This window comes from Anthonomus grandis, chromosome 3 (genome assembly GCF_022605725.1).
Source record: "Anthonomus grandis grandis chromosome 3, icAntGran1.3, whole genome shotgun sequence".
Taxonomy (NCBI): domain Eukaryota; kingdom Metazoa; phylum Arthropoda; class Insecta; order Coleoptera; family Curculionidae; genus Anthonomus; species Anthonomus grandis.
The window spans coordinates 18,506,217-18,526,734 of NC_065548.1; the positions used below are offsets into that span (position 1 = coordinate 18,506,217).

At 29.7% G+C, this 20,518-nt stretch overlaps 1 protein-coding gene and 1 pseudogene across 3 annotated transcripts in view; one reads left to right on the plus strand and one right to left on the minus strand.

Annotated features, from left to right (window-relative positions):
• LOC126733922 (formin-2-like) overlaps positions 1-19,607 on the plus strand; it is a 46,920-nt gene extending 27,313 nt beyond the window's left edge. For 2 of the 3 annotated variants that reach the window (XM_050437391.1, XM_050437389.1), the window contains exons 6-18: positions 13,907-14,082; positions 14,136-14,277; positions 14,333-14,451; positions 14,560-14,805; positions 14,859-15,384; positions 15,513-15,545; positions 16,025-16,197; positions 16,373-16,576; positions 16,653-16,796; positions 16,856-16,963; positions 17,018-17,300; positions 18,917-19,214; positions 19,272-19,607. In XM_050437391.1, the coding sequence (XP_050293348.1) occupies positions 13,907-14,082; positions 14,136-14,277; positions 14,333-14,451; positions 14,560-14,805; positions 14,859-15,384; positions 15,513-15,545; positions 16,025-16,197; positions 16,373-16,576; positions 16,653-16,796; positions 16,856-16,963; positions 17,018-17,300; positions 18,917-19,214; positions 19,272-19,416 (2,597 nt within the window). In that variant the 3' untranslated portion in view covers positions 19,417-19,607. The remainder of the gene's footprint in view (positions 1-13,906; positions 14,083-14,135; positions 14,278-14,332; positions 14,452-14,559; positions 14,806-14,858; positions 15,385-15,512; positions 15,546-16,024; positions 16,198-16,372; positions 16,577-16,652; positions 16,797-16,855; positions 16,964-17,017; positions 17,301-18,916; positions 19,215-19,271) is intronic. The other variant, XM_050437392.1, reaches the window with a different exon arrangement.
• LOC126733923 (ER membrane protein complex subunit 3-like) lies at positions 1,358-2,280 on the minus strand (annotated as a pseudogene).
• Positions 19,608-20,518: the final 911 nt, after the last annotated feature.

Consider the following 20,518-nt stretch of genomic DNA (forward strand, 5'->3'; position numbering starts at 1 on the left):
TTTGATTTTAAGAGTAAGGAAATTCTAAAAAACAATGTTGCAGTAATCTAGCTGTAACTAAACGCGAGCTTCTACAAGCATTAATTTTATATTATTGGGCACATCATATTTAAATTGATACGAACTTTCAAACAAAGCATAAATGCAAGTTAAGATTTAATTAACATGTACTTAAAAGTTTAAGACCTCATAAAAAATAACACCAAAATTTGCTAATGCTGAATAAGAAAGAACACTTTTTTGAATAATTTTTTTTTAATTGTATTAGAACCTCTGAGTATGTGCTCTTATCGGCAAAATTATCCCATGCCGCCCTGATCATTACGTACGTCCTGATCATATGTCTAAGTCCTCATTAATTTGCTGCATACATTAAAATGCATTATAACCATTAACTACATTGGAGAACTCCATAACCACTAATAATAAGTCAACAGGTTCAAATCTTGCTCCATCAAGTTCCATAATCTGTGATCATTCTTGATAGCCTTTATTTCAAATAAGAAGTTAGGATGATATAATGTTAACGTTAATAACGTCTTAAATATCCGGAAATATTAAAAACTGTTACTAAAATTTATTTGTATAATTAAATCGTAGATCCAATACCACTTATTCCAAAGAATTAAAATTTTTCACATTTCTTGCCAAAACTTCTTACAAAATTTGTCTTATAATATATGTTACTTGTGTTGGTATTATGAATTCCGTGGAGCTTAGTCTACTACTTTAAATATTGAAGTTGTTGGAGCATCTAGTAAATAACGATACTTGACCATTTATACTCTTCCTGCACCTTATTCTCTTTTTCTTCATATTGATTACCCCAAACCTTCTTATCGTCTTCGATAGCATCTAATGTAAAGGCTAAGCCTTTATGAAAAACTTGATTTTTTCATTTAAAGAGATGCAGCAGATCCTATTTTTTTTTAAAGAATTTTAGTATCAGAAACAATTCAAATGCTTTATTTATTTTTTTGATGACTTCTGCTCAGGATGAACTGTTTTCATTATGGTGCATAATAATCAAATAAAATTTCTTATAGGCTGACGCGTTTTGTCCTAATAAATCATGTTAATATGTAAAAAAAAGTTTATATTCACGATATACACGATTATTTAGAGACACGATTAAAATTACTGGATAAATATAAAATTTGTTGATCATCTCTTTTCCGATAGATCAAATGTAGCCACCAACATTTTTTGTAGCATTATATAGTAACTTGTCTGAAGATATTTCTTTTTAATATTAAAATATATTCTTTGGATCAGGGTGTACTCACAAACCAAACTTTATTTGTTGAACTTAACATTAAACCTTATAAGTATTAATAAATTACCATTATTTCTGAGCTATGCATTTTTTTAGATACTGTATTTTATCTTTACAAAATTCTTTTGAATATTGTTATTTAAATCTCAAGTTAAATGTGCATTAGTTATACATAATTCCTTTTTATAACATTCAAATTTGGTAACAAAAAAACTCAACATAAAATAATGTGGGCAAATTTACCTTAATTTACTTACAACATGAAACCTTATTAAACTACTTTTTCACCTCCTATTAATTTACTCTCAATATCACTTAATGCCCATTGATAATCTACAATTTCTAATGCTTCCCACTCTGATTTAAATGCTACCTTAGGATCTTGCCATTGTTGCTCCTGACATCTGGTCCTGCATTTGCCTAGACTGATCAGCAGCATTATTCTCTCCAAGAACTAAGGCATAAATGCTCCTTAAACAAAAAAAAAATAGAAAATACCTTGAGGCAGAAGAGACCTATGAAGCATCCACGTGAGACAATTTAATTCCTCTTTGAAGCATAGATTTAAACCTTAATGTCAACGGAAATGGTATTTTGGTTGTAATGAAGCCGGAAAACATCCAGTTAATCCAACCTCTAACTATAATCATTGGTAATACATTGGTTAAATTACCTTTGACTACATCAGTCATCATTGATGGGTCTGTCATCATATTCTGAGTGACTGCAGGTCTCTTTTGAGTTAGGTAGCCATCCTGTTCTTTGTTGAATACCTGTATGCTAGAGAGAAATGCCGCTTTTGGGATATACTTGGCATTCTCCCTTAAGATTCTTGCTCCAAGAATTAATTGGCTGTCTTGAAACTGTTGGGTCTCCACCTTTTTCTGACTGGCTAAAAGTATTAAAACATAGTGCCTAATGATTCCTACTAGGAAGGTTATAATAACTAGGGGCAAAAATACCCGGACCCGAATTTGGGTATCTACTATTAAATCTGTACTCATTTTTTGGTGAAATCCAGACAAATATTCTACCCCAAGACAAGTAAATAAAAAAAAATTGAGACTTGAAGATAAGAATGATAATAACCTTGACGTATTTAATGTAGATAATAATAATTAATAGTGAATTAAGTAGTATAGTTCAATTAAATTTTCCAAGAACAACTCGTACTCTGAAAATATCTTGTAAGCTTGTAAAAACTATCTCTCCCTTTTACTTTTAAATATCCAATCGCTTAGAAATAAAACCAGTAAACTGCACCTTTTTATTGATAAATGTAAATACCCAAACCTCCAATTAATAACTAAGCACTGGCTTAAAGAGGGCGAGTTAATCAGTATTCCTGGCTACACCACACTGTCTTCATTCTGCAGAGCTAGATCTGCCTATGGCGGCTGTATGATTTTCGCGAATGAAAGTTTTTGAAATGTAAGTTGTTTTTAACTTGTGCTAATGCATGATTATCTGTTAGAGAAAAAAAATCTTTGAATTCTGTGTCATCTCCTCAAAATTGTTAAATATTTATGTCATTTGTATATACCGATCCCCTAACTCAGATTTTGACCTGTTTTTTAATAAACTAGAAACACTGCTATCAATATTTCCAACATCTTCGACGATGATATTAGCGGGTCATTTAAACATAAATTTTTATGACTCGAATGTAGCCACAACCATAAGACTGACTAATTTGTTTAATACTTTTAATTTAGTAATGCATGTTAAAAGTCGTGTAACACAGTTTTCGTCTACATTAATAGCCTATGTATGTTCTGAAGTTTTCTGTCATTAATGCAGCCTTGTCGGATCATTATGCTATTCTATGTGAATTTGACATGGCTTCTGTAGAAAAACCAGCAAGATTTAAGTATGGTAGAATATTTAGTACAACAAACTTTGATAGGTTTTATCAGCGATGTAATAATGCTTCTTGGGAAGATGTTTTGATGTCTACAGATCCTATAGGAAAACTTCACACTAACTTAATATAGTTTTTTAACCAGGCGTTTCCTGTTAGAAAAATTAAAATAAGAAATAAGAAACCATGCTATACAAAAGGATTAAAGTCGTCCTCTAAAAACCTTAGAATTCTTTATTACATTAGGAAATTCACTGATAACCACTACTTTCATACTTATTTTAATAATTATCGTTTCATCTATAGAAGATTCATAAAACTTGCAAAGGATTTCTATTATAGAAATCGTCTAACAAATGCATGTAACAAGCAAAACAAGAGTTGGTCAATATTAAACGATATTCATAACAAAAACCAATTTTCCATATGCAATAATGAAAGTTAATTATCTCCGAACTTATTAAATAAATTCTATTGTTCTATAGCTGAAAATCTTACTTAGAATATAACCCAACCTTCTTAATTTCTAAATTTTACAAGCGTTAAAAATTCATTTTTCTTCATTCCCACACACTTGACAGAACTAAAACAAGCCATATTGGACATTAAAAATAAACGCAGCTCAGGTCTATGGATGGCCTATCGATAAAAATGTTTACGGGTTTGTCTGACCACGTTTTGAATATCTTAGCCCAATCATTTAATATTTCTTGGCAGTCTGGTATTTTTTCCACATGTTTAAAATTGGCTAAGATTATTCCTTTTCACAAAGGTGGACACTTGGAGGATCCTTAAAACGATAGACACATCTCTTTACTTTCCAATTTATCCAAAATTATGGAAAGGCTAGTTAAAATTAGGGTGATTTCTTTTCTTGATGCAAACAATATTATAGGTTCTCTTCAATTTGGGTTCCGAACGCAGCTCTGTACAAACGACGCGATTTTTTAGTTTTTGGAGGGAATATATTCAAGCATTAATACTGATGGAGTGAATGCAGCGGCTTTCTGTGACTTTTGACTGTGTGAATCATCACATTTTCATGCAAAAACTCTACCACTATGGCTTTAGAGGGGTGCCATTCTTGGTTAGAGTCGTACTTGACTGGCCGTAGCCAGAAGGTTTTGATTGGATCTTCTACATCTGAGATATCAGAAAATAATTGGGGTGTTCCTCAGGGGTCAGTTTTCGGCCCCATACTATTTTCACTTTTTATAAATGATATTACATCTCTTGATATAATTGGGAAGTTCACTTTATTCGCAGACGACACCACAATTTTATGGCATTGCTGTGATCAACTAAGCTTTAAAGATGCTATTCTCACAGATCTTCAAAAGGTTAAGTCCTGGTGTGATTCCAATCTTCTATTGCTAAACTTCTCCAAAACAAATATTTTGTCATTCAAGTGTCAGGTGGGGCTCCCTATTCTTCATAATATTTCTTTTTGTTGCATCTCGGCTTAAGACTAAATTCTTAGGAGTTTTGGTTGATACTGAATCGAGTTTTAAACTTCATATTATAAATCTTTCAAAGAAGGTATCATCCGGATGTTTCGCTATTAGATTCCGGATGTTTCGCTGACAGCCATTGAGTTAGGACGTCTAATGGCAAAATCAGTGTACTATGCCTTAATAGAGTCAAGGTTGAGATATGGTCTTTGTTTTTGAAGGTTCTCTGGTCAGGGCCTCATGGAGTTATTTTTTTGGTGTTGCAGAAATGAGTTATACGATACATTTGCGGCGCAGCCAGTAGGGAACACTGTAAGCCCTTGTTTAAAAACCAATGCATTTTAACTCTATATGGATTAATTGTTCTCCAAACCGTGACAAGGATCCATAAATATCGACACAGGTTTTAGCCTAACAATGTCACTTATATGACTAGAAATTCCTCAAAACTACAGTTACCCATACCTCAACATTGGTAAAAAGGTAAATTGATAACGAAAGCATTAAGAACTACAATCATCTATCAAATAACTTGTGCGCCGTTTCTTCCCTAAAAATGTTTAGAAATAAAGTTAGAAGATAGACCCTAGTTAGCTGGTAGACCCTATTATAGCTTAAATGAATTTTATTGTGATAGTTTTTAATGTTATTACTATTTATGTTTTTTATATTATATTTTAATTTCATGTTTTTTGTAAAATTAAGCTTTTGAACAAGGATAATTTATATTCGCTTTATCAAGAAGATCCATGTCTTATGATAATAAAGCTTTTTTGACTTGACTTAACCAAATTAAAATTTCCTGCATTTGATGATATTTTAATTAAGTTTTTTGAAACTTATCTTTTAAATAAAAACTAAGTGTCGTTTTTAATGACAAGTTATCAACCAAGTCTTTATTTATACTGGTGTACCACAGGGCTCAATATTGGGACCTCTGTTGTTTCTCATAAATATTTTTGATTGGGTTTCTAAACTTAGGTTAGGAAAACCTCTGTATGAGTCTCTGGTATTTTCGATATTTAATTACGGCTGTCCTATTTATGACCATGTATGGACGTTTCTACAATAAACCGAATTCAGCGATTGTAAATAATTTGCAGCAGATTTGTATTCAATTATTAAATATATATACCAGTGTCGGAAAAATTAAAAGTTTTACGATGGTTGCCCATGTCGGGATCCATGCTCTATGTTGGGAAATACAATTTCTAGTCTTTACTCATTGTTTACTCCTAACAGATGTGCTGCAGAAAAAAAATTGTTTACGTTCTGACAGTCACCAGATACCTGTTTGACTGAATACCTCACTTGGGCTTCATACATTTGAATTTTTTTTCAAAAGATGTTTTTAATACGTGACTCTAAAAGTCTGACGAAAAATGTGTTTGGCTAGAACTTTCAAACGAAACAACAACATTTACATGATTTTTTATCCCCTTACTATCATATTAAGAGAAAATAAAAAATTAGGTAAAATAAAAGCCTTCATCTCCTTATCCTTGTCCTCCTTAATTGTGATTGTGATGAAAATTTCATATGTCTGGACCTCTAGGTATTTTGGATCATTATGTTATTTTTTATGTTTTCTTATTTGGTGTATGGGTTTTTTTTGTTTGTGACAATGAGTGAATAAAGTTCTTAATTGCTTAGATGGGCATATAATATTGTGAGTATAGTTATTGACATTCACGATTGATGGAACTTTCAGGACGGAGAAGTCACTATCAAGTATAATTTCGTTAAGAAAATCCATATTTGTTACTATTTTGGATTGTTATTGGCTTTAAATTTTTTCTTTATTTGAACTTAATTCTTATATTCTTTCTTTCTTTCTTTGCAGGTAGGTTATATGTGAGAGAAGCTATATAGCTAAATATTGCCTATTTGTATAAGTCTATGATTATTATTATAATATATTTTTTTTAAATTCGTAAAAAAATATCAAAATGAAACTTGTCATACCAGACGTTTTCATAAAAAATGTGTCTAACTTAAAGAAATATTAAACTAACTCTGCTAATTGCTTATTATCAACTAGCAGTTAATTTCTATTATTAGTAAGATAAATGCATAAATTGGATGATTGACGTTACTGTTTTTGCTATAGATATGAACTTTGAGATATCCATTATACATGCATTAGAAACTTGTTTTGGTTCGAAATTAATTAACTTTTTACGTGTTATTTTAATATACTATGGGAGATGACATGATTGGAAACATGTTATAATTTCAGTCTGGACATATACCGGGTGGCCCAGAATAAAGGAAAAACTCTTCCTGCTGTCTTAAACAGACAGCACATTTGAACTCAAATAAAGTTGTGTTGTTGTTTACTGATCCTAGTTTTTCAATGTTCTAAGAAAGAAGCCATTAATGGTAAAGGAGAAGTGTATACAAACTAGTAAATCTCAAAACCATATTTATGCGATATCTGTAAAAAGTCAAAATGTGGAAATACGGTAAGGCAAAACCCAGTAGAAAGGGGTCTTTATTAATCTTATTATATTATGATGGGGATCATATTAAATTTAAAAAAAATATAATTGGTACTTAATACATATATATATATATATATATATATATATATATATATATATATATATATATATATATATAACGGTTATATATATATAATATATATATATATATAACGGTTTTTTTTTGCATTAAAGTGATGTCTCCTAAATTACCTTCCTAAAGGATTTTAAAAGTTCGTTTACAGGCTTTTTAATGATAAAACGTAATTTATGATAAGCTTAAAGTTTTTTTTTATCAATCCACGAATCATTGTTTATGTGAGAATACGCCGGTCATGCTAAATGAGTTTATTGAAGAATACATTAATAATTTCTTATTATAATTTACGGTTATTGTTAATTAATAAAACATTTAAATATTCATTTAAATCGGTGAATGAACCACGGTGCACGTGAATATTTATCCATACCATATTTTATTTTTGTTTACCATTTTACTTTCTTTTTTTACTGCAACTTCTTTGTCAGTTTATTTATGCTCAAATATCACAGATCGGCTTTTTATTGACATTTTAATTTCGTATCAATGGATTAAGATAATAAAATGGATTAAAATTTGTTGGAATTTGAACGGATATTTTCGAACTTTGTTATCAGTGCTTGCCATTTTTTAAATGCTGCCTGTAGTTTTTCTTTATCAAAATAGTGAATCGATAGTGAATACGCTGGTCCTCTCACGTATTAAATTTAATCATGTCGGTTGGTTAGGATGTGTTTGTGGTGCTACGCAGCAGTAAAGAATAGAGAATAGAAGAATTTTAAAATGACGATTTTGCTCGGCAAACAGTTTTATTTAAATAAAAAAATTATTAGGAAAATGTGCCTGGTTAAATGTGATCAAAATACTATCATAGGTGCATGCAGAAATGATGCGAGGATATTAAAAAAATTTGGTATGTTTTTTAATTTATTTGTATCATAAATAAGATATAAAAAGGTAAAGATTATGATATATAATTTATGAAGGTAATAACTGAAGTTAATTTCTGAACAAAGCGATTGTGTAATTTTTTAAATATATACATATATTGTTTAAGTTTTCCATCTAATAATTTTTATATCTTACTATAAGTACTTTGCTTAAAAAGATAAAAATAAAAAATTTAATTATGTGTATAAATATTTAATTTTAATATTATTATAAATTTTTAGGTCTTATTACGTGTTATTATTTAAAATGCATTTTTATTACTTCAACTAATATTTCTAAAAATAATATTTAATTTATTTTTTAAATGCTATGTTTTGTTAATATTTTTGGGCTTTTGTTTTTTTATTCATAATTAAAAAGCTAAGCAAGTATACTGATTATTTTAAGTCGAGTAAATTATAATTTCAGTGTAGTAAAAATTTCAATATACATCAAAATATTTAATTTACATCTTCATAGAGAGGAAAACAAAAATTTAAGTTACACTTTAAATATTCTATGGATTTACCATTTATTCATAGTAACCACTAAATAACTTAATAAAATACAGATGTTTTAGAAGTCGATAAAGTTTTAATTAGTAATTATTAACAAAACTGACAAAATATCAATAACAAAGATTACTTAATGCCAAAAGACTGTAAATTTATAGTCTAGTTTTATGATCGAGGAGGTAGAATCGATGAAATCATGCACATATCTGTAGAACACATTAATAAGCACTCCAAGTGACTAGGGCTCTATTTTTGAGCCTGTAATGAGTTAAACGGTAATTTTAAATAAGGCTGTATTCAGAGATAGGAGACATGATTAGTTAAATAATGATAAGATAATACCTTGTGTTAATTGATAAGTTTGTAGTAGTATGTACATACTCTTCGCTGATGTAACTATAATCTGGCTCTCTTAGATTCTCGTTTAATTCATTCACGACTGTACAAAAAAGATTACATAATTTATACCAAATGACTTGCTCCTTAGTAAGGAACACTAATAAAATAGTTTTATTTTCCATGCATACGAATAGTTTTGACAATTTATTCAGCATTTTCAAAGACATTATATCCACATCAATATGTGTTGATGAGGTCACTTGAGAACAAAACATTATATTGAGTAAAATAAGTTAGTAAGAACAATCTATTTTGTTATTTTATATTCCTATTTACTCTGTGTAATGTTAGCATTGTAGTAACCTACCATGTAGGATTTTTGCTGTTCAACGTAGTTCTTTTGGATCTACGTTATAAAAATTACTATAAACAGATTTTCATATCATTGAGGAGTTGTACTGGGCTATTCCTTTTGAGTTTATTATATTTCTTATTTTTAACTGACTTACCTCCAGGATTACAATTCCAGCGACAGGACATTTAAAAACATAACATTTTTTTATTCTGAAATAACTTATTTTACATTAAATTTTAATTAATCATTTTAAAATTTGTTCTTTAATATTTAGTATTTTGTGAAAGTATTTATAATATCCTAATTTTTTTTATTCTAATTGTAACTTTAAATGAATGAAGTTCTTAATTTCGTTAATAACGTTTACATATTTAGGTGTAATGTTGGGGAGGTGTTAGAATGTTCCTATTACGAGTGTTCATATTATAAATATCTACGGATGTACGGTTTCTAATTTGATTATATAATATTGGGTGCCTTATAGTCTAAGGCATGCGCTTTGAAGTTTTTTTTATTTTATTTATCTCAGTATTTCTCAAGCATGGGTCATATACCGCGATTTAAATACGAAAGAACCAACGAATCACATAGAAATATTTTTGTGTTTTTGATTGAAAAAATTGGGGATATATATTCTTAAGATTCATAGAACCTTTTTGGATAGCAGCACTAACATACCGTGTAAAACGTAGGTCCTGATCAATAACCACTATCAAAATTTCGTATTGCTCGACAAACGATATTGACTAATAAAAAAAACAGTTTTGTCTACTGCTAAACATTTGCTCGATTGCCGTTACTTGCAAAGACCATGTTAGCATAAAGTTGTAAGAAATTTTTTTTAGAAAACTCGTATACATTAGCCATATCATAATATTAATAGTGACCACTGCCTGAGAACTTAAATCGATATAATAGTGTTAAGAACATTATTTGGAGATTTTATACATCTACTAAAAACAAATAGAGGCCCAAGTATTGAACACTGGAGCTCATCTGAGCTAACTTTTAATAAACTAGAACTTTTTTCATGGTAGGATACAGTCTGATACTTAGTTTTGAAATAGTTCTCGAACAATGTGCATGCTCCTTCTTCCACGGCCACAAGACAAAATTTTTATTAAAAGATCGGAGGATCGGATTTTTATTAAAAGACTCGGAGTATCAAAGGCTTTATTGTAATTAACTATTACTAGCAAAGTAAGTTAATTTGAATCTACAGCTGACAAAATATAATCACTTCACACACAAGCCAGTGCTATACACCAGTTATGACCCGCTCTGAACGCTAGCTGTGTAGCTGATAAAATACAATTTTTGTAATATGTACATATTTATGATTGAATTTCTATACCTTTCTCTAAAATCTTTGATACAGTATTTTTTGGGAGAGGCCTTACTTAGGCTTTTTTTTCACAACGTAGGAAGAAATATGGAGTACGTTACACGATACGTGTGTAACATAAGGTAACAAGAAAGGCAGACATAGTTTATTTGTATTAATGTTAATTTCATCCAAATCCTTAGCCCTTGATTTAATTTTACCTATATTCCTCAAAACACCATTCTCTGATACTTTTAAATATCTTAAACTGTTCTGTAATGAGTTTTTTAGTATAAGTTCTAATAAAACTGATAAATATTTATATTCGGTCTAATTTTTGCCACTGAATTAATTAAAATATCATTTGTTGTCTTTGCATTCTCAAGATTGTGTGGAATTCTACTTTATTATTTTTTAATAGTTAATTTAAGCAGCTTTAGAGATGACAAAACATCTCTTTTAGCGCTTAGTTGTGAAATAAAATATGCGTTTTTTTCATTATGAATTGCAAGTGTAGTGACTTTTCTTAATTGCTTATAATTGTTCCAATCTTCAATATTTTTATATTTTTTATATTTCGCCAGTAGTTTATCCCTATCCTTGCATCATTGCTCGTAAAGTTCATCGAGAATATGATTTTGTGATATGATATTTTTTAATCGAAGCAGGAATATTGAGTAAGGCAATAATGTTTCCCATTATAAAAAACATTTTTTGTCTACGTCTGTAATGTGATATATGCATAATATATTATTCCAAGGTAAAGAGCGTAGATCTGACTGAAATTAGTGTACATTTATATTTTAAAGCGGCGTATTATCTTAATAGTAGGACCTATGTCTACTGAATTAAAATGAGTAACTATATAAATATGATCATGATCACTTATGTCACCACACGGGACTGCACCACTAGCTATCACCGAGTCGCGGTCGGTTATAAGAGCATAACTAATCAAGAGGGAGCAATGTGAGTTGGTTGTAAAAATTATTTAATAAGTTTGCACTTGCACTAGGGAATATGGTCGGTCTATATACGACCCGAATACCAATATTTTTATCACCTTTAAACCACAAGTGCTATATGAATATATAGATTAAGATATCCTTATAAAAACAAATCATTGCTTGATTTTTAAGATTATTTAGCACTTAATTAAAAGGATTATTCTCGGAGAAGAATAAAAGCAATAAGATTATTTAATTTAAAAAATTTCAGTACATTGTCTTTAAAAAAATATTTAAAAAACTGACTACAATAATTCCTTAAAAAATTGCAATGCAAAATAGTACAATTTTGTAACATTCTAAGATTTTTTAAATTTCAACTAACATGAATATTTAATCACTCAGGTCCACTAAAATCTGGAATTTATATCCAGCGACCAATTAAACATGCATAAATATTAATTATTGCGAAAAGCAATTTGTAATTAGTATAAAAAATCACCCAATTAAAAAGTTATTTTCGACAAGCAACTGCAATTTTATTTTCCTAATTCAGTTTAAAATCTGCGGTTGAAAAAATTTGTTGTGTCGAGATGTAATAAAAGAAAATTTCACTTTTTTACGTAACCGCTCTCATTTTTCGATGAAATAACTGGCAAATGTTAATCTAGCACAATTAGTGGAGCAAAATACTTATTATGCAGATATGAATCACCTATCAAGGATAATTTTTTATTTTTAATTATTTTACAGAAGAGCGCTCGCATATACATAGGTTTTGGTAGTTATCTGAGCGTTTCGATGGATTTCGATTTTTTGTTGTTGAATCGGTGGTGCGGGTGTGAGTGACTAATTTATTTATTTAATTACCGAAATAAAAATGAGTCATGGAGTTTTGCATTGATAGTAAATGACAGACAAGATCTGCTCGGTTTTATTTATGATTGTTTTGCTACCTGATTTCTATGAAGTGCCAAACAATTTTTTATTTACTCAGATTTATTGTGTTTAAAGATCTTATTTAAAGGTATTTATTTAATATTAGGTATTACCTAGACTGGTTTGGATTTTAAGGCTTTAACTTCTTGTTTTACAGCAATACGAATGTAATAAAAAATATATGTTGTTTGTAAAGTTTTAATCTTATATTATTTTTTTAATATTTTTTTACTGTTTTTTAACTATTTTTTTTATAGTAATAAATGAAAATAGAAAACTTTTAAGGTAATAGTTCTTTCTAATATTAGATTGTCTATACCTCAAGGAGTTTTACTATTTCTTTCTATTAAAATATAATTAATACAACTATTGTCTAAAAAGTTCTATAAAATGTTGCTCTTTTCACTGTTTTGATCCCAATACATGCTTCACACGTTAAAAGTAATATAAAATATTAAATACCCAGAAATGTTTAATATTAATTTTTTATGTTTATGATACCTACTCAAATTGCCATCAAATCAATTAAGGTAAGGCATTTAAATAAAATGGTTAAGGTTTTCATTATAGAGCTTCATTTCAATTATTTCTAATTCCAATATTAGTTATTACTTACTTCATAAAACTCAACTAAAATATTTTTAACTTCATATATATTTCTCGATTTAGTAATTGAAATTAAAATTGGTGTACTAAATATGTATTTTTTTAATTGTTTTTAATTTTGATCTTCGGAACCGAAAGTCTTGGTTTTCTATTCAACATGTTAAAAAAAAATACATAAATTTAAAGCAAGAAATAAAAAAAGAGTTATGCATGTAATCATGTTTATTTTAAAATTGAATATTTTAAAAATATATTAATAATTTGATACACTAATACATTAATATTTATGTATTTTACATTAATTTGGTCCACTAGAATAAATGGAAAAAAGAGCAAAAGCCTTTAAATTGCCCCTATGCAGATGTATGTTGCCAATTTTCTGGATAGAAAGATTCACATGCGACGAGTTTGTGAATACTATACTTAGGTGCACATAAAAAAAAGAAACAAAGTTAAAGTAATTGTTTACATTAGTTGCTTTCAGGTTAACTTCTATTTATAAATAAAAGCTGTAAATTAATTAAACAGAAACAATACATAAGATCATAAAGTTACCAAGACGCTTAAAATGTACAAATAATTAGGGCTTATTATGGTTAATTTAAGATGTCTTAAAATAATAAAATTTACCCATATAAAAATCACAACTGCATCATAAAAAATAAAGAAATTAGCATCGTAGCCATTTAAGTTATGCTTTAAATTTGATAAATAAAAAAAGTTTAAAGTTATTGGGACTCAAAAATTTTAATTATAACAAGTACTATAATTATTACTACCAAATTAAGATAAAGTATAAGTCAGCAAGTACTAAAGTGCTTTACCAAAAATATTTTTTAGGACACATGTTAATCAACTGGTATATCTCAGAGCTAAGCACTGATAGCCCCGCTAAACTGCAGCTCGGAGTATCTGAGCTCAAGTTGCTGGCTTCCCAGTTTTGTACCCATCTGCTTGCAGCTGGAGTATTACGACAACTGCCGGATCCTGGTGTACAACCAACAACAATTTTTAGGGTAATCTTATTACAAGATATATTTTTCTATATTTAATTTGAATTAATATTTAGCCCGACTGTATTTACTTTTGGAGCCATGCAGAAGTTCTTCAGTCACAACCCCAAACGCCTGGCAGACTGACTAGTCTTTATTGGCCTCCTGCCTCACCATGCGAGGCATTGGCCTCACCTATCGATGTCACAGACGACGCTGGTATTGTGTCAATATTATAAATTGGTTTAAAATAATTAATATACGTTTTTCTTAGGAATAGACTTGTCCATAAGGCCACAAGAAATGAAAAATTCTGCTAGAGATGTCGAAATATTATCTTTAGAAGAAGAAATCAGAAGTTTGAGGCAGGAAGTGGAAAAATATAAAACGTTGGTACTGTCTTTTTATAAACTACATTACTTTATGAAATATACACATTAAGTTTATAGTTAGAATTTGCAAAGTGTTTTTTGTTTTTATCTAGTTTTGTTCTGCTTTTAGATCCAAATACAAAATTTAACCTCTTCTGCAGTAAAAGACTTTGAATCTCCTGTTGAAGAAAAAGACAAACATTTTGGAATATTAGAAACTAAAACATTAAAAAATTACGTTAATGTTTCAGTAAATACTGTCAGCTTTAAGCAAGAAAACTTCACTCAACATAACGTAGAATTTAAGGAATTTGGTTCACAGACCGATAAATATAAAACTGCAGATAAACTTACTCAAACAGATAAGGATCCTAAGGTAAAATAAACTGTTGAAGTCTTTAATTACACTATATTTATAATTTTTTGTAGACATCGCATAAAGAATCTGACCATCATATAAACGACATTACAACCTTAACAGCAGCTCCTCCTCGCCCTCCTCCTTTACCAGAAGAATCCTTCATTTCTTCACCGACACCTCCTTCCCTAATAACTAGTCAAGCTCCACCTCCTCCACCACTACCAAACTTACCACCACCCCCTCCGCCATTACCTGGAGGATATGAACTTCCTCCTCCTCCTCCTCCGCCACCACCACTTCCATTACCTTTTATTAAAGATGTAGCACCTCCTCCTCGAACTTGTCCTGGGATGCCTCCACCACCACCAATGCCTAATGGAGGCATGCCACCTCCTCCACCCATGCCCGGCAGTATGCCACCCCCTCCGCCAATGCCAGGCAGTATTCCACCTCCTCCACCAATGTCCAGTGGCAGTATGCCGCCTCCACCACCGTTGCCCGGAATGGATGGAGCACCAAGACCTCCGCCACCACCAGGAGGTCCAATGCCGATGCCTGCACCACCTCCTGGAGGGTTTAATCCGCAGAAAGCAGGTTGGTAGCAATTATATTACTTATTGAGATGTAGAAAGGTTCTATTGAATAAAATATTTTGTACTTTTGTTACTAAGTGCATAAGTAAAAAGATGTCGAATAGAGTTCTAAAATACTTTTATATTTAGGACGTCAAATATTCCCGTTATATCATTATTTAGGTAAGCCAATATAATATCCAGATCTGCTTCATCTTGGTAACATGCATTGGTGTTGGCTCTTGGTTAATGAAATGCATATTTTTTTAACAAAATACAAAACTAACTTTATTTTATTTTAAATTATTTATGTATAATATAAAATAATATTTTCTTTTTTATAAATATAAGCATATTGTTGCACCATACTAACAAGCGCATTCTAACGTTCTACTTTTACAAGTATCTTATAATATTCTCACTATTATATTTAATTTATAATTATACAGACAGTTAGCACCTATGCTTACCATCCTAGCTTATTTGATGAAAATTCTTGGCACAAGGTGTATTATGCATTTTATGAAAACTTATAATGTTTTTATTAATTAAAGGTATATATGATTAGGCTATGATTTGCATAAAAACTAATATTATATAATATTGGAATTTTAAAATTATTTGGTCAGATATCGATGTTTCCACCTAATATTCTATTTTAGCTATGAAAAAAGCTCCAATAAATCCACCTGTGCCAATGAAACCATTATACTGGACTAGAATTCTTGTTGCTCAAGCTGATAAGCCCGAAGAAGGATCAGCAGTTTGGGATGAAATTGAAGAAGTACCATTGGATTTACTTCCAGATGATTTTACGAAACTTTTTTCTAGACAGGTAATCGAAAATATTTTCTATCATGCTTAAGGACTGTAATGAAACATGAAAACCTCTACATTTAAACTTAATTTTGTGGCTTCATTAATATACACATATCTCTCGTTCTTTCATTTTATTCTTTAGGCAGAGAATTGACCTGAGTCCATTTATATATGTGTATAATTATTTTTAGTTAACAAACCGAACTTCAACTATAAAAAAGCAAGTACAAAAACCCAAAGTACAAGTAGTAAAATTATTAGATAATAAGCGATCCCAGAATGTTGGAATCTTAGCTCAAAGTCTTAGAATAGATTTTCAAGAAATAGAGAACGCAATTTACAGTTTTGATACATCAGTCGTTAATTTAGAAGCTCTACAGCAGATTTACGAAGTGGTAAATAGTTCTTTTTATACCCATATCATTTTAAAGCCTTTAGTATTGTTTTCGATTTAAAAAGGTACCTTTTTAGAGAGCGACAGATGAAGAACTATCTCTTATAAATGAACATCTGAAGTCTCAACCTGATGTACCTCTTGATAAACCAGAGCAATTTTTGTACGAACTATCCCAAATATCGGATTTTGCTGAAAGAATAGCATGCTTATCATTCCAGGTAAAAACACAATCCAAAAATATTTTCTCTTTAAAAAAAAATGGTTATTTAATCTTAAGGTAGAGTTTGAAGATGCTATCACAACAATTGGTCATACGTTGGATAATTTTCGTTGTACATGCGATTTTCTTACAAAAAGTCCAGAGTTAAGACGAGTACTAGCATTGGTAAAATTTTAATTAAATAATAGAATTGTTTTGTTAATAAAACCTATATTTTAGGTACTTACTTTAGGAAATTACATGAACGGTGGAAATATTGCGCGCGGACAAGCAGACGGATTTGGATTAGACGTCTTATCTAAATTAAAGGACGTAAAAGCTGCACAAGCTGGTGTAACTCTGTTACATTTTGTTGTTAGTACATATGCAAGAAAATTTAATTCTGAAGGTAATACTCCTCTTCCATTACCAGTACCTGAACCTGGTGATGTTCGAAGAGCGATGGCCCTGGATTTTGCCTCGATGTCAGAAGAGTTGGGTAGGCTTAGAAATAAATTATACGGTAAGTTTCATGCTAATATTGATTTTGTATATTAATCTAAACAAATACTATGATAGAAGTTTTAGTCTATTTAAGCCAATAAATTAGTTTATTTGACTCTATTGACACATTCTACTATTAATATTTTCGTTGAAGTATACTCGTATATCATATAGATTTATCAATATTTAGTAAGTGGAAAAATATTTTAAAAAAGGAACATTAAAAAATTGCTATATTTGATTCATACAACTTCTTTATAAAGGATACCAGATGAACAAGAGCTCCCTTATTTTTCAGGGTCGTCCAAAGTTTAACCCAGTTGACACAATCAAACGCCATTTGAATATCATGGGTACTTCATATTCTCTAGATTTTTCAGTAAGCGTTCCCAGATTTAGTATTTGTTTTCTAGTTCCTTTTCCTTTTACAAAGCCTGCTTCTTCTTGGGTTATTTGCAGATCTAAATAGGCCTTCAGTTTAGTTTTTAAGATCTTTAAGAGGACTTTGATGGTGTGAGATATTAATGACAGTGTTCCATAGTTCTTGTACCTTGTAGTGGGTCTTTTTTATGTCATGGCAGGTATATTGAAGTATTAATTATATTAATTAATTCCAGTCAGTCGTACAGATAGATTGAAAATTGTTTAGCTACTAGGCTTTTAAAAAAAGACTCGAAAAAGAAGAGTTCGAAAGATGCTTATTAGGAAGTCTTTTATGGTATGTGATGATTGCCATTTTAGTTGCATTTATTAGTGGATACCTTATGGATGTCAAAACTAGGTTGACAAATTACAAGATAAACTTAATGTTTTAGCATCAAATTGACGCTTGATGATGATGAAGGCACTTGAATTAGAGATAATTTTGATTGGGAAATATTTTTTTAATTGAGCACCTAAAAATTTAAAGACTTGTTGACATTTTTTTCAAGTCCGCTTATCGCGTTACTGAGCTACAGATTTATCTACAGTATTCTAAAGCAATTGCAACATCTGATGGGGATCTTCTATGGTTGGTTCTATGGTTCTATGGTTCTATGGTTTCTTATAGGCTTGATTACCTTATGAAATACTAAAGTAACCTCGAATACCAAGAATAAGTATTAAGTCGTTTCCTTAGAACATTGAAAGGCCTTTCAATATTCTAAGGTCGTTTCTTATTTAATCTCTTTTTCAATGTATTCATCTATATATGCTACTATATTGAAGCCACTCTTGTTCTCCTGCGTACCGCAATCTTCTCTATTTGGAATACTACTTCTCCCTAGAATAGGTAATCACAGTAGAATTCTGGTATTTTACTACTATCCGTCTAGCTTTGTCTCGAGCCAATGCAGTTTTGACCACCACCGAGCAGTTCACTATTGGCATCGTGTATTGCTTTCATTCATGTTCTCACTATTAAACTTCTTTTAATGGTCGAACATTTTCGACGAATTAAGATCGTATCAATTATTATTAAATTAAATTATGTTGCTAGTTTTCTGTTCGATAATTATTATATAGTTTTCCAGAAACGCAGTTAGCCTATTCCTCGCCAAACTTACTTAAAGGTATTTTTAACTAAAAGTTTGATTTCTAAAAATTAATGTATTTCTTTGTATATATACTAACTACATTTTATAATCTTTTTAGAATGCGAGAGAAAGACTGAAATAATCATAGGAAATTCGTCCCCGGATAATTTACAACCGTTTAAGGATAAAATGGAAACTTTTCTTGAAAAGTCCCGATCCCAACTTGAAAATGAATGTCAAAATCTTGAAGAGTGTCACAAGCAGTTTATAGCTACGATGAAAGTGTACCTGTTTAAACCAAAAAGTGGATCATTAGAAAATTTCGCCCCATCTGCATTTTTTGAACTGTGGTTACCATTTTGTATTGATTTCAAAGACATATATAAAAAGGAGATCATGAGGATACAGATTGAAAAGTAGGAAATTTCGTTTGTCTTTTTTTTAATATTGTTCTATTTATTTAAACATTTTAGAGCTCAAGAGCTAAAACGTAAAGAATATCTGAAAGCCAATGCAATAAAAGAAAGGGAAAGTGGACTAAAGGCGAAATTTAAGAAAGCCAAAGCAAGGTTGGTGGATTCGAAGAAACCACAAGAAGGAAGTCACGATACTTTGTAAAATTTTGTATTTTTGTCTTGTACATAGTAGGTAGAAATGCTGTTTTTGTTTATAGATATTTATTAGTAATGCACCTATTAAAATATTGCTTTTAATTAAATTTAAAAGTTTAATATTAGAGCTTAACTTGTTGAGAACAAATCCATTTAAGAGTATAATATTGAAATAAATATGTCTTCCTATGGAACACATCAGGTCTGTGCACTATAAAAATTGGCAATAAGTGATTTATATATTTTCTACGTTGCATTATAGCCTATATCAATTATTTATTTAAATTGCTTATTATTTTCAGTTAGCACATTAGCTAATTGAATTTTAAACAATTCCTTTTTTTGTTGATTTGTATATTTATTTATAACGCTGTTAGTAGAATCTGTTTTATTTATGTATGTTGTATTTTTTTTACTTTTTATTATATCAGATACTGAAGTTTTCTTACTAAGCCTTTTTAGTTTTATTGGTACCCTATTTTTTTTCTTACATTATATTTATGTTAATATGAATTTTATTGGTTGTTAATCAGAAGTATAGTATATATAATCCTCATATGTGAATGTTCTTTGATGATGAATGGTTTGTTCTTAAATCTGATCTGATACGCATTATTTATTTGCAATCCATATTTCTTCTATTGTTAAATATTTTTGCTATAATTAAAGGCTCGCTCCAAATTTTAGAATTTATTAATTTTCTTTTTTTAAATTTTTTGTCGCAAATCTTATTTTGGTAATTATAATATAATTACAGTTAAAATAATAAAATTAAACGAGGTGAATTCATTGTGATTAAAAAGTTTTGAAATTTTATTAGTTAGGTTATTAGAAAATTGTGTTTATTCATTAATTACTTGTTTTATTAGTAGTAATCATTAATGTTAGTTATGACGAAATTATAAAGATATCTCACTGATAGTAAATCGAACTTTGGCCTAAAAAGTGCAAATAATTAACTACCAAATTTTTATACTTTAAGAAATTTGCACTACGTTTATCAATTATTATCTTATCTTATCTAATGATATCAGTATATGTTTAATTTCGCTGTTATATATTACATTTTCATTAAGTGCAAAAAAATTAAATGAGACAGGAAAGAGAAA